General features: G+C 36.1%; 2 protein-coding genes across 2 annotated transcripts; both read left to right on the forward strand.

Moving 5' to 3' along the window:
* Positions 1-7,576: 7,576 nt before the first annotated feature.
* Positions 7,577-10,967, forward strand: LOC126671334 (uncharacterized). The gene is made up of 13 exons (XM_050365101.2): positions 7,577-7,820; positions 8,306-8,503; positions 8,599-8,649; positions 8,733-8,863; positions 8,979-9,095; positions 9,192-9,311; positions 9,444-9,562; positions 9,649-9,821; positions 9,965-10,018; positions 10,123-10,232; positions 10,345-10,458; positions 10,552-10,677; positions 10,756-10,967. The coding sequence occupies exons 2-13, from the start codon at positions 8,327-8,329 to the stop codon at positions 10,781-10,783; spliced, it is 1,320 nt and encodes a 439-aa protein (XP_050221058.1). The 5' UTR covers positions 7,577-7,820; positions 8,306-8,326; the 3' UTR covers positions 10,784-10,967.
* Positions 10,968-12,471: 1,504 nt separating this feature from the next.
* On the forward strand, positions 12,472-13,384 carry LOC126674814 (agamous-like MADS-box protein AGL80). Its single transcript, XM_050369332.2, has one exon. The coding sequence runs from the start codon at positions 12,518-12,520 to the stop codon at positions 13,295-13,297; it is 780 nt and encodes a 259-aa protein (XP_050225289.1). The 5' UTR covers positions 12,472-12,517; the 3' UTR covers positions 13,298-13,384.
* The last annotated feature ends 851 nt before the right edge of the window (positions 13,385-14,235 follow it).

Raw genomic sequence — 14,235 nt, forward strand, 5'->3', positions numbered from 1 at the left:
TCTTTACCCTTCATCCACTATCTATTTGTAGGATTATTAATACAACCGTTGCGCCATGTTCTTTTTATAACAAAATAATTATCCGTTAGTTATGTCAATTTTTTATTGCTTAAAGAATAAGTAAAAAGGTATTAAGATAAAAAAAGACAGTATCTAATAATTTAGGGACGATATTTAATAGTCCACAATTTTATTTTGATAGGTTTGATTGTCTCAATTCTTGATCGTCCTTCTTGATTTTGTTCAGTTTTGTACTCTAGAAAACCAAGCTCAATGATAATAATATGGGAAGCAGAGTAGGATATAGTTGCGTAGCTATCATCAGGTGTGAGTTAAGCACGTACGTGATATTGTCGTCTGATGTGGGGTTGGGTGAGGGAAATAAAAGACGAGTAAAGGATCAATTCAACCCCTTAAGTGTTTATATTTTTTTACCGCAAATTATAAACTTTTCCAAACAACTTTTCATCACTATTTCAATCTTGAAACCAAGTATTTATATTTTTTTCAATGTTAGGTATATAAATTCTTTTTATATTTTAAGGCAATAATTATCCGTTATAAAAATTTGTTGTTCTTTTATATGATTGTTGTTGTTGTTGTTGTAAAGGCGTGTTTTTAAGTTCAATCAAAATTTTATTTTGATAGGTTGATTGTTTCAATTCCTGATCGTCCTTCTTGGTTTTATTCAGTTTTGTACTCTAGAAAATCAAGCTCAATGATAATAATATGGGAATGAGTGTAGGATAAAGTTGCGTAGCTATCATCAGGTGTGTGTTAAGCACGTACGTGATATTGTCGTCTGATGTGGGGTTGGGTGAGGGAAATAAAAGACGAGTAAAGGATCAATTCAACCCCTTAAGTCGACACCAAATATGAAAAAAGCCAATTTTAGCAAAATTGATCAGAAAAACCTATAATTTTATCAAATCATATTAGCAAAACATCCCATTAAAGAACTTAACTCTTATTAAAATATTAATTAATTCTAATTCTAATTTAATTTTTAGTCTATCTTTTTAACTCGTCGCGCCACCTCCCACAACAGTAGCCCCCGCTTTTCGTTTAATCTTGTTCGTCCTACATCAACTTTATATTATTGTCGTTCGTGTTTCCACCGCCGCTCGTCCTCTATCATCATCTATCCTTCATCATCGTTCGTCCTCCATCGCAATTGTAGCGACAAATGTTCAGCCTGGCGTTTGTCCTCTCTTGACATCGTTTGTGGAGCAGCAGCTACCCGTGGAGCAACAACCTAGAATTGAGCAGTAGCGATGGTGGTGACGAGACAGAGAAGAAGATAGGAATAAAAAAATTAAATGAAAAACATACGATAAAATCTCTAATTTTTATTTTTAATTAAATATAATTTATAAATTTATAATTTAATTGGCAACGGAAAATATAATTGATATATAAAAATTATTAAGTATGAATTTGAAAAATAAGGTAAATATTAAGATTATTTTTTTAAAAATCCCATAAATATAATGGTGCGTGCATTTCACGCATGAGCGTGCGACTAAAGGATGATATATTTGATACGATTTGACAAGGTTTAAGTTTCTTTGACCGTATGCAACGGAAAAAGTGGGGGAGAATGTAGGGAACTATCTTGGGTCTTTTGTTGCATGTGATCTAAATGCTGTTAGAGGTTCAGGTATGAAATCATTTCGCTTACGAGTTACGTTAGATGTCAGATTTCCATTGAAAAGGCGAATGAAGTTACGAAGAGGTGGAGGTAGCTGGAGCTGGATTAATTTTCAATATGAACGTCTGCCCACGTTTTGCTTTTGTTGTGGTATTATTGGGCATTCAGAGAAGTTTTGTGCTCAATATATAGAGAATCCAATCCCGAAAGAGTTTCTCCCTTATGGTGTATGTATGCGTGTTGTGACAAGTAGAAGTGTTGTCAACACCGGTGAGAAGTGGCTGCGTCCGGTGAACCCTGCTAGGGTTTTCGCTGAAGGAGATGGAGATGAGGTGGAAGATTTGAATGATAAAATCTCAGAAAATCTGGTTATTTCCTATCCAGCTCGTAATTCAAATTTGAATCAAAATGAAGGTATAAGGAATGTGTATTATGGAGGGAATTCAAATCAATCAGGGGAAGTGATCACGCAAAAATCTAGGAATCAAGTTGATAAGATTCCTATTTTACAGGAGGCAGGCTGCGAGGGAGAGTTGACCCTGGATGCTAAAAGAAAGAGAGTGGAGGTGGGTAAAAATAATGTGGAAAGTTCTAATGGGCCTGATTTTCATAATGATCAAATGATTATCGACCCAAAAAGTTACAGTCCGGCGGGCCCTGGTCACCAGGCCTGCCAAGGAAAATGAGTATCCTAGCTTGGAATTGTCGTGGTTTGGCCAACCCACGGGCAATTCGATTCCTAAAGAATTTGGTCAAGGAGAGAAAACCAGATTTTATTTTTCTTAGTGAGACTTTGATCACAGCTTGCCGTATAGCTGCTCTTAGTGTTGCTTTGGGGTATGAAGGAGTGTTTTCTGTTGATAGTGTGGGACATAAGGGTGGTCTTGCTTTATTTTGGAAGAGTGAGTATGAGGTTTCGGTTAGTAGTTCGAGTGCAAATTATGTGGATGCAACAGTTACTGAAGGTGGAGGATTAGTATGGCGATTAACAGGTTTCTATGGTTTGCCGGAGAGGAGTTTGAGGCGAGTTTCTTGGGATTTGTTGAGAGAGTTAAGTGTTTATCATTCTCTCCCTTGGTGTATCGTTGGAGATTTTAATGACTTGTTGTCTAGAGAAGAGAAAAGAGGAGGTTTAGCTCAACCCTTGTGGATGCTAAAGGGTTTTCGTGATGCAGTTTTTGATTGTGGGTTGATGGATTTGGGTTTTGAGGGTTGTCGTTTTACCTGGGAGCGAGGTCGCGGGACTGATCGATTAGTGGAAGAGAGATTGGATAGAGCCATGTGTAATAAGGAGTGGGCAAGTATTTTTAGTGATGCTGTAGTGCAGAACTTGCAAATTACTACATCAGATCACAAACCTATTTTGTTGAGATTGCACTCCCAAGTTATTCGGAAAAGAACTCATCGTTTTCGTTTTGAGAACATTTGGGTTAAAAAGGCGGATTGCAGGGCAGTGGTAGATGAAGGGTGGAATAAGGTGGTGGGTGGTGTTATTAGTGAGAAGGTGAGGAGTGCTAGTACAGCGTTGGCAGAATGGAGTAGAAACTTGAAACCAAATTTTTCTCGTCTTATTGAGGAGAAGAAAAAACAAATTTGCTTGCTTCATGAGCGGAATGATGAAGAGGGTGTTAGAGATCTTAAGCGTTGTTCCAGTGAGCTGAATGAGTTGTTGGTGAATGAGGAGAGTTATTGGAAACAGTGGGCAAAGATATTCTGGCTTAGGGAAGGGGATGCGAACACAAGATTTTTTCATTCTTCGGCATCACAGAGGAACCGAGCAAATAGAATCCAAAAGATCAGAAATGAGGAGGGGAGTTGGGTTTCAACTGAGAAAGGTATCAAGAATGTTTTAAGAGACTATTTTATGAATTTGTTTGCTGGTACTGGTACATCTCTTAATCCTATTGATGTAGTGGTTCAAAGGAGACTTAGCGAGAGGCAGAATGAAGCTTTACTGGCAGAGGTGACGAGTGAGGAGGTTAAAGTCGCTGCTTTCAGTATGCATAACGAAAAATCACAGGGCCCGGACGGTTTAAACCCTGCATTTTTTAAGAATTATTGGAGTACGGTGGGGAAGGATTTGGTGGGTATGTGCCGTCGATTTTTGCTTTCCGGAAAGTTGGAAGAGGGGTTGAATGAAACAGCTATCATTCTTATTCCTAAAGTTAAAGTTCCGGAGAAGGTAACAGACTTGAGACCAATTTCGTTGTGTAATGTGGCGTACAAGATCTTATCCAAAGTGTTAGCAAATCGTATGAAGAATCTCATGCCATTGTTGATTTCCGAGTTCCAAAGTGCGTTTGTGAAGGATCGTCTTATCACGGATAATTTCCTAGTTGCGTATGAGATTGGTCATTTTTTGCGTAGAAAGCGGAGAGGGAAAAAGGGTGCGGCGGCTTTAAAGATAGACATGAGTAAAGCATACGATAGAATCGAGTGGTCATTTGTGGAGTTTATGATGCTTAAAATGGGTTTCAATGTTGTGTGGGTGAAGCTAGTGATGGAATGTATTTCCACGGTCTCTTATTCTAGTATTGGGGACAATTTCGGTATTGATCCAATTAAGCCGATTCGAGGTCTCAGGCAAGGGGATCCGCTATCTCCGTACTTGTTCATTATTTGTGCTGAGGGTTTGAGCTGTTTGTTAGCAGAGGAAGAGAGACATGGTCGGTTGAATGGAGTTTCTATTTGTAGGGGAGCGCCATCTATTAGCCATCTATTTTTTGCAGATGATAGTTATCTCTTTTTTAATTCTTCGAATGACGAGGCGGAGGTCATCAAAGGTACGCTGGCTGCTTATGAATTTGCTTCAGGGCAAAAAGTAAATTTTAATAAAACTAGCATCATGTTCAGTGCTAATGTTTCTATGGAGGATAGGCAGAATATGTGTGAGATTTTGGGTGTCCAGGAAGTGAGTGACCAAGGGCATTACCTAGGTCTTCCTTCGCTTGTTGGGAGGAAGAAGAAAGACGTGTTTCAGTTTATTAGAGAGCGTGTTTGGAATAAAATCAAGGGTTGGAATGCTAAGAACTTATCTAGAGGTGGGAAAGAAGTGCTTCTCAAAACCGTAGCTCAAGCTTTGCCTAATTACGTAATGAACGTTTTTTTGATTCCGTTAGATTTATGTGGGGAGCTTGAGAGAATGATGAATTCGTATTGGTGGGGTCGGAACAGAGAGGAGAAGAAAGGTATTTGTTGGGCGAGTTGGGATAAACTATGTTTACCTAAAAAATTTGGAGGGATGGGTTTTCGGAAAGTGCATGATTTTAACGTAGCTATGCTTTCAAAGCAAGCTTGGCGTCTTTTGAGCTCGGAGGAGTCATTAATGAGCAGAGTGTTCCGAGCAAGATATTATCCGAAAACTAGTTTTTTAAACGCTAAGCTAGGGTCCAACCCGAGTTTTGTTTGGCGTAGCATTTATGCTACTCAAGCTATTATTGAAAAAGGTGCTCGGTTGAGGATTGAAAATGGTAAGACAGCTGAGATTTGGCAAGACCCATGGTTATTATGCAATGAAACAGGTTATATTTCTACGCCTATTCAGCCGGAGTTGAGCAGATGTAAGGTTTGGCATCTGTTGAAAGCAGATGGTAGGTCTTGGGAAGAGGACATCATTAGAGATATTTTTGACATTAATGATCAGGCGAAAATTTTCTCGATTCCGGTCAGTATTTGTGACGTTCCGGATAGGTGGATTTGGTTGTTTGACAGCAAGCACCGGTTTTCTGTTAAAAGCGTATATCGCTGTTTACGTGGTGAAGTTGAGGAGGGGCAAAATGCTGATATGCATGCTGTCAGAAATAACTTGTGGAATCTGAACATTCCAATGGCAGGGAGAATTTTTCTTTGGAGATTATTATCGGGATATCTTCCTACTGTTGATATGCTAGCCACCAAAAAGGTTTTTGTGCATGGCCTTTGTCAGGTTTGCCATGGGTGGGAAGAGACTATGTTTCATGTTATGGCTGGGTGTGAGTTTGCGATGAAGTGTTGGAGGTTGTCGGGTTTGGCGGTTCAGATTGGGAGTGGGTTGAGCATTACTGATTGGGTCAAGAGCTGGTTAGAAGTTCTCTCCAAGGAGGAGTGTGCGTTGGCAGGGATGATCTGTTGGAAACTTTGGCTTAACAGAAATGACGCGATCTGGAAGGGTAGGTGTTGCAGCGTGAAGAATGTTGTGAATTTAGCAGGTCAGCAGCTTTTAAGTTGGCAGATGGCTAGGGGGAGAGTGGCGGGCAGTAGAGATAGTGATATTGTCGGCGTAGATGGCTCAGTTTCATGGTCGAAACCGCCAGTTGGATGGATAAAGGCCAATGTTGATGCTGCAATTTTTAAGGAGGAGGGTAGAATAGGAGTAAGTTGTGTGGTTAGAGATGACTCCGGTGGTTTGATTCAAGCTCGTCAGGTAGCTTTTCTTGGGTCAATGGATTCCCGGTCAGCGGAATTAATAGGCATTCGGGAAGCTCTTAGTTGGCTTAAAGGAAAACAAAATGTTATTCTTGAGTCTGACGCTTTAGAGGCGATCTTGGATATTCGCAATTCGACGGACTTAGGTGGTGATGTTCTTGTTGCCGATTGTGTTAAATTAGCGAAACAGTTTCATAATTTGATTTTTGTGTTTGTAAGGCGATCTGCGAACCAGGCTGCGCATTGTTTAGCGCGTAATGCCCGTTCCTTGTCAGGTCATCGGGTTTGGTTTTCGAACTTCCCCGAGTTCTTACAGTTGTAACTGTTTCTATCTTTAATGATACTTTTATTCTCAAAAAAAAAAAAAGTTTCTTTGACCGATTTTGGTGGAAGTGACTTTTTTAATATTCCGTACTAAGTTGAGGGGTGAATCGATATTTTGTTCAAATAAACCCTCACCACATAGTCGATAGTCACGTCATACCACACGGGCTTTTCTCATGTCTTTCTCATTTTCAAAAAAAGGATGATATATACGTCGGCTTCAGCAGCAACCAACACTTGATTTTGCATATTGAAAAGTTGTCTGCCAAAGAATAAAGGTGTAATTGAGTTGATTCTCGTTGAAATAATTGCTAATTTAACTTTGGTTTGATTCTAAAATTTAATATTCAATATTCAATATTTGAAATTTGAAATTCAGTTAAATTATATTTTAAAAGATTCTATTTGAATTTGATAAGATAATTAAGTTTTAAATTCGATTTAATTGTGCATATAAATAATTAAAATTTAATTTTATATAAAATATACTAAAATCCAATCAAATTCGCAAATAAACGAGCCAAATTGGCTCGGCTCGATCATATTATTTCAATTTCAAAAAAAAAACTTCAGTTTTTATATTTTCTTATGTTTTTCAGAATTGGCTAATTTATGCCCAAAACAACCTAAAATATGATTAATTGATTTCTTTTTAAATTCCGATACACAAGCACATACTAAAATAAATAATCAATAATATATACATAGTCCCTGATATTTTATTTATTTTACATTAATATGACTAATTGATTTTCTTTTTGATTATTTATTTATTTTATTAATATAGACACCATAAATATAAAAAGGACAAATCGCACTATCATTTTAGATAACTAAACATTAATCAATTAAAAATAATTAAAACTTAAATATAAAGAAAATGACATTAACTTTATTTTTTCATGCTATAATTTAATTCAATAAAAAGAAATTGTAAAAATAAAGAATAAATACTATATAAAGAGAATAGATATTTAAAGACAAAATATTCTAAATTCCATCATTACTAATTTTGTCATATTTTAGAGAAATGAGAAAAGAAGTACAAAAATAAAAGGAATCAATCCGTCAAAAAGGTAAAATAAATATATATAGAACAAAATTTGGCCTAAAAAGAAGGTTAAAAATCTGAGCTGGATAATTTGCCATCTCACCAGATGACAAGTGTCAGTTGGTCATATATCCTCTCTTTCTTTAGCTGCAAAACAACACAAATGGGTTGCCACCAGAAAATGAATACACAAATCTGAAATACTCATATAATATTTTTAATATTACAAAATTTGTCATTCAAATTCAAATTTTATCAGAGGAAGAAGAAGATAATTATATAGAGTTAATATCATTTATTACAATTATTTTGGCTATTTATTACATATATTCACAACAAGAGGAGAAGATCATTCTTTTAAAAAAAAAAATCAGATCTCACATCAATCCGGTATGCTAATTTGGTTTTTTTGTTTGTTTCATAATCTTGATTTTTTTTTTGTCATAGATAATCTTGAAATATTATTATATTGTGAGATTGTCTGTTTCATCAAATTTTTTTATATATATAATTATGAAATGAATTCAATGCAGAAAACATAGGCATTTGCCTTCAATTTTTGTTCTCTTATTATCATATAAAATGTGTTAGTGATAATGATATAATTAATGTTGGAGATTTACCTATCAGCTTGAATTTTTAGTTGAAGTATTTGTTATTTTGATATGATTGAAATATTGATATAATTAATATTGGAGATTACCTGTCAGCTTGAATTTTAGGTAAATTATTTGTTTTTTTTGATATGATCGAAAGGTTTAGAGTTTGATGCTCGGTAATCGTATTTAATCAATTAAATGCGGAATGTAGTATGTTAGAGATCGATAATGATATAAATTAGCATTGGAGTCTCGACTAACATTTTGAGCTTTTAGGTGAATTGGTTATGTGACAGAATGGGCATATGTTTCAAATATTGGGATGAGTGTGTCGATCCTCAGGATTTGGAGGCAATGTGGAGGGAACCTGAAGTTAATACTGAATGGTTGGATGCTGGTGAGACTAGAGGCCAAAGGGTTCACCTTTCCCGCGATCCTGATGGACAACCTTATTTGACTCAAACCGAGATGAAGGTATTGTTTGATTTTTAATTGCCTCTTCCGCTTACATGATGCGGCCAACAATAATTAATTAATTCCTCGTATTGTTTTATGCCATACTTCTTCAGGCTGTTGCTGATATTATCGTCCGCAGACATTTTGATTCGCATATTGCTACGGTATGTTGAGAATAAGCCTCTAAGTTTTTAACACATACAATTAACATAATGTTTTTTTTGCTCTTGTTTTTCTGCTTATACAGGATATGCTGTGTGCCATTGCTGAACTAGCAAGTGACCGCCAGCTGCTTGCTGAAAATTATGACAAAAAAATTAAGCAGACTACACTGGGAATCATGCAAATTTTACCAAAGACAGCAGAGTGGCTTGTTAGGTATCAAATTATACATACTTGCAATCCCCGTTTGTCCACACAACTCGTTAAGTGGGTTTTTACTGTTAACTTTGTTCTGTGGCTTTATGAAGTTGTAACTGCAACTTGCTTACAGAGATTTGGGTTACCGGACTTACGCAGTAGAAGACAATCAAGAGATTCTCTACAGGCCTTTTGTCAGTGTGTATTTCGGTGCTGCTTACCTTAGATGGCTGTCGAACTTTGAGCAAAAGTGAGTTATCAGTTATACAAATTAGTTCTTATGTGTTTTCTTTGTATGTATGACATTTTATTAGCCTATCCATTTCGAACTTTATCCATCTTGCAGAGAAAGAAGCGAAGAGTTTGTAGTTAGGGCGTATAAAGGCGGTACAAAGAAGGCAACTCATAAATCAACTTTGCAGTATTGGAAAGGGTATCTTTCTGTCAAAGAAAGTCTCCCATTCAGGTAAATTTTTGAACTGAATTCACATTTCTTGATTGAATTCTGCATGAAACTTGATTCTTGCATAACCAACCGGCAAACTATACTTCTGAATACTGAAATTGATCATGTTTTGTATTACTGTCTGTCGTACAGAAGATTTGTTGATGAAGGGCCTTCAGTAAATACTTCTGTTCCTCCTCCTCCTGCACCAGCTATATCTGCTTCACCAAACTCAGCATCACCTACTACTTCAATAATTTCACACAACTCTGGTGGTTCTTCTACCATGGAAACTATTCATTATCCTTAAACTTTTAATTATTATTCTGAATATGTTTCTTTTCTTATTTTGATGAAGGGGGTGGCGAAACTGTAAACTGGGACTCTAAAACCTCCCCTGAAGACATGGTGGAGATGTGGAATAATGCTGATGTTGCTAAAGAGTGGACAAAATCTGGAGAAAGGCGTGGAAAGGTTCGCTTTTCACATGATAAGGAAAAGAGAGAATATCTATCCCGGGTAGAAGTGAAGGTATGAATCAATAAGAACGGGCAAGTATAATCCTGCAAGAATTATAGATGTTTGCATAGTACTGGCAGCCTAGAACAAATGAAACTTGCACGAAAGCAGATAGCACAATCCTTTACTCACTCACTTATATGGACCTAATGCAGGCCGTTGCAGAAATAATTCTCTCAAAGTACTTCAGTACAAGAGCAGTTAAACCAGTAAGTATATTTTTGGGTTAGCATGTCATAATTTGACCCTGATTCAGATTCTCTTTTACTGCTGAACCTGCTTTTAACACAAATTGTTGTTTATGTTTTTGCAGTCAGTCCTGTGTGCTCTAGCTGAGATGGTTAGCATGCGTTTTGTGAATGGGGTAGGAGCGCGAATTGGATTAATGGGGATAGACTATTCTACAGCTTACTGGCTTTACATGTACGAAACTCTACCACTACCCTACCATTATAATTATATTACTCATTTTAATGCGGTTTAACTTAAGTCGCGCTTAAACGCTTAAATGCATTCGAATTGTCTTTGTACATAGGGAATTGGGTTATAGAGCTTACAGAGTTGAATCTGTGGACGATCTAACCAAACCATTTGTGTCCATGTACTTTGGTGCAGCCTATCTAGCTTATTTATCAGAATATGAAGGGAGGTAAGTTTGTTTGCCGTGAAACTATGCTTTATTTTTTCCTGCATTGACGGAGTTGAGTGAATAAATGCTCTACTTTTGTGGGTTCCAAAACAGGGAAAGACTTCCACAGTTTGTTGTGCAGGCTTATCTTGGTGGACCGAAGAATGTGAATCTTCAGGAAACTGGTCCGCTCTGGCTCAAGTTCGAGCAAGCTTTGAGCAATTATGACGATATAAAAAAGTATTATTCTGCTCATTTTATATCTGCAGTTTACTGTTTGTTATATGAATCTGATTGCCTTCATCTTCGACTTGACAGGGATCCAGGAGGCTGCACCATCTTGTAAACTTATGGTTAACCTTGCACCATTTTTCAAATTGAATCAGGTTACTGACTGTCGAGCAGAAACAATGCTATTTACGTTAGATTATCCTTTTCCTTTTCTCTGTACCTTTTTATTTTATTTCATTCAATAGATTGATTTTGTTTTATAAGTCATGAAGAAGATCAATATACATTTTTTCGGACAATTTTTTTTATAGACATGAACATATTCAAAATATCTATGATAGAGAGAGGCATAAGTAAGACCTACATTAATATTGTTCCATATATTTTATCGATGACACAACAGTTATATGGAATAATTATTCATATAAACCATACGTCATGTCATCCATGGATAGAATGATTGACATTGTTTATGTCAACAACATTATACCCTGCCACCCAAAACAACACCATGCTTTAATGCCAACTTCATCAACTAAAATATATACACAGTTAACCCCAAGGCGTAGATTAGTTGGTAAGGCGCTTTTTTAGCTTAAGTGAGGTCGCGAGTTCGAACTGTACTCATGTATGCAGCCGTTTAAAATTTGGGGCAAGAGCTTTGCCTCCCGCAAGGAACCTACCCGGCTCCAGTGGGGATTAGTCTGAATGTGGAAGATTTAAAGGTGCCGTTTTATAGTTGGAACCCGTTCAGGACACCTCATGATCAGATAAAAAAAAATATATATACACAGTTTCCTTTCTTCTTTGAGCAAAATAGTTCAATTTGATGCGGAGAGAATTACATTCTCACACTTCAATTTTATTATGCTGAACTTCCAAAAAAAAAAGGATTCAACTCTTATTTTCATTATAATTATATGTTTTGTAACAACATACCATGGAACAATCAAAATCCAAGAATAAAGAAGTAACTTCATGAGGAAAATTCAAGCATAAAACTAGTCAAACTTCTAAGAAGAATCAAGAACAACTAATAACAAATTAAACGTACATATATGAGAATTATCACCAAAAAATGTATATATAGATTAGCACAAAACCAGAATTACACACAAGCAATTGAAACAGGGATAGTATATTGACATATAAACAAGAGTAATCATTAACACTTAGGAACTGATAAAATAGTATGTTGTGAGTTCGTTTTGAGTCAAATTCCTTCAGTTCTCTATGAATTTTGGTGCAATTTAACAAAAGATTTCCCCTATCTCTTAAAAAGGTAGCAAACAAATAGATTACCTGGTTTACCAAAAACAGCAAAAATAGCACAGCACTCACTCCAAGTCAAAATATGATAAGTTAGCAATAGCAAAGCATTTTTGCAAATCAACGGTTATAATTTGAACATGGATACAGTTCCTCTAATAAAACCTAACCAGTCAAATGTGAAAAGAACCTATTACAAAATCATACCAACTCATCAAATTTAATTATATCTTAAGCCCCTGATTTGATCATATCTTATATTAAAAGCCGTCATATATTCCATTTACAGCACTACTAATCAACCACAATAATTAGACCACAATGCCCCTCCAAATTATAATTTATCTTACTTAAACATAAGATAATGATATATTTTCGAGCCCATTTTAGAGAATTTCAATGATTTCCCACATTTATCAACCAGATTACACTCATTAACATTTCCAACTCAGAATTATAAATAAAATCTTTGGACCTACCTATATATAGCACAGTCTGTATAGAGAAAAATAATTACCCAAACAAACAAAAACTTCCAAATTCTTTGCATTTTTTGTCCTATCACTATCTGTCCATTACCATGACTAGAAAGAAGGTGAAGCTTGCATATATAACTAATGATTCTGCAAGAAAAGCCACCTTCAAGAAAAGGAAGGCTGGTCTACTGAAGAAAGTGAGCGAGTTAAGCACACTCTGTGGTATTGAAGCTTGTGCAATTATTTACAGCCCTTACGACGCTCAGCCGGAGGTTTGGCCTTCTCCTATCGGAGTCCAACGCGTGCTGTCTCAGTTCAAAAACATGCCTGAAATGGAGCAGAGCAAGAAGATGGTGAACCAGGAGAGTTTTCTCCGGCAACGAATGGGGAAAGCTAATGAACAGCTCAAGAAACAGCGTAAGGAGAACCGTGAGAAGGAGGTGACACAGGTCATGTTCCAGAGCTTGACTGGGAGAGGCTTGAATAACTTGAACATGATGGATTTGAATGATCTTGGATGGATGATTGATCAGTATTTGAAAGAAATTTACAAGCTGGCTGGTCAAGATAATAATGAGACTGATCCTCAAATGGCAACAGAACTGATAGCACCACTGCCACCAACAACCCTGGCACCACCTCCGCCGCCAGTTGCTGTACCGGAACATTCAGGAATGGGTGGAATTGGGGAGGTGGCGCCGCTGAAGCACGCAGCAGATAGGCAAGGTTTTGAAGTGAACGTGGAGGCCATGCAGAGACAGCAGTGGATAATGGAAATGATGAAGCCGCATGAAAATATGGGATTTGGTGGAGATGAGATGATGCTGTCGTTTGGGGAAAATAATAATCAGAACTCTCTGTGGTCTAGTGCATTTTTTCATTAAATTGGACATGTCGAGTACTGTTGTTTTAAGTGTTCTTCGTTATTACATCCACATTTTGTATTTAATGTCTTTCATAAATTTCAAACATTTTCTCATTCTATCAATAAGTTTTCTTTGAGCGTTTTGTTTTGAAAATAATTTAGTCAAGAATATCCATTTTTGGAATTATTATTATTTTTTGAGAGAATTATGATTAAGTTATAAACTGATATTAATGTCTATGTTTCATTTAGGAAATTGAATTGAAGTGACCATTAATTTAAAAAGTTATTTGCATATAAGTAACGGCCTTTGTATTTATAGCGATTTAAATGATGTTTTCTAGAGAAAGAAGCTCTACTTTCTCTCTAATATTCGTTTTTCTTTCTAAATTTCTTTATACCGCCGCTTCGTTTTTGAGGATGTGGTGAATAGCTGTACAATTTAAGTAATAAATACTCCCTCCGTCCCGTTTAAGAAGGGACAAATGACTTTTTTATATATATTAAGAAAGAATTAACTATTATAGTGTTTTCTTATTTTACCCCTATTTATGATAGTGTTGTATTTTATGTATAGACTAATAATCATTAATTATGGAAAGAGAAAAGGGTGTAATAAAGAAAAATTCATATAAATTGGCACAAAAAACACGATATGACCTTCTTAAGTGGGACAAATAAAAATGGGATATGTCCCTTCTTAAATGGGACGGAGGGAGTATATTATTTTTTAATATATATATATATATATATATATATATATATATATATATATATATATATATATATATATATAATTCAGCCCGTCATTAAATAATTAGAAATTGTTAAAAAATCGTTGCTAATCTATATCTCGCGGTCGCTAATCCGTCATTAGTTTAACGACAGACGAGATTTTGCCTCGCTACCGTTTAGTGACAAAAAATTTAACGACGAACGAAAATTCCCGTCGCAAAA

Source organism: Mercurialis annua, linkage group LG3 (assembly GCF_937616625.2).
Source record: "Mercurialis annua linkage group LG3, ddMerAnnu1.2, whole genome shotgun sequence".
In the NCBI taxonomy this organism is placed as follows: domain Eukaryota; kingdom Viridiplantae; phylum Streptophyta; class Magnoliopsida; order Malpighiales; family Euphorbiaceae; genus Mercurialis; species Mercurialis annua.

Coding starts and splice junctions, on each gene's coding strand:
- LOC126671334 (XM_050365101.2), top strand. CDS start 8,327: ATGGGCATATGTTTCAAATATTGGGATGAGTGTGTCGATCCTCAGGAT. Junction 8,650..8,732: donor TTGATTCGCATATTGCTACG/GTATGTTGAGAA, acceptor CTGCTTATACAG/GATATGCTGTGTGCCATTGC. Junction 10,459..10,551: donor TTATCAGAATATGAAGGGAG/GTAAGTTTGTTT, acceptor GTTCCAAAACAG/GGAAAGACTTCCACAGTTTG.
- LOC126674814 (XM_050369332.2), top strand. CDS start 12,518: ATGACTAGAAAGAAGGTGAAGCTTGCATATATAACTAATGATTCTGCA.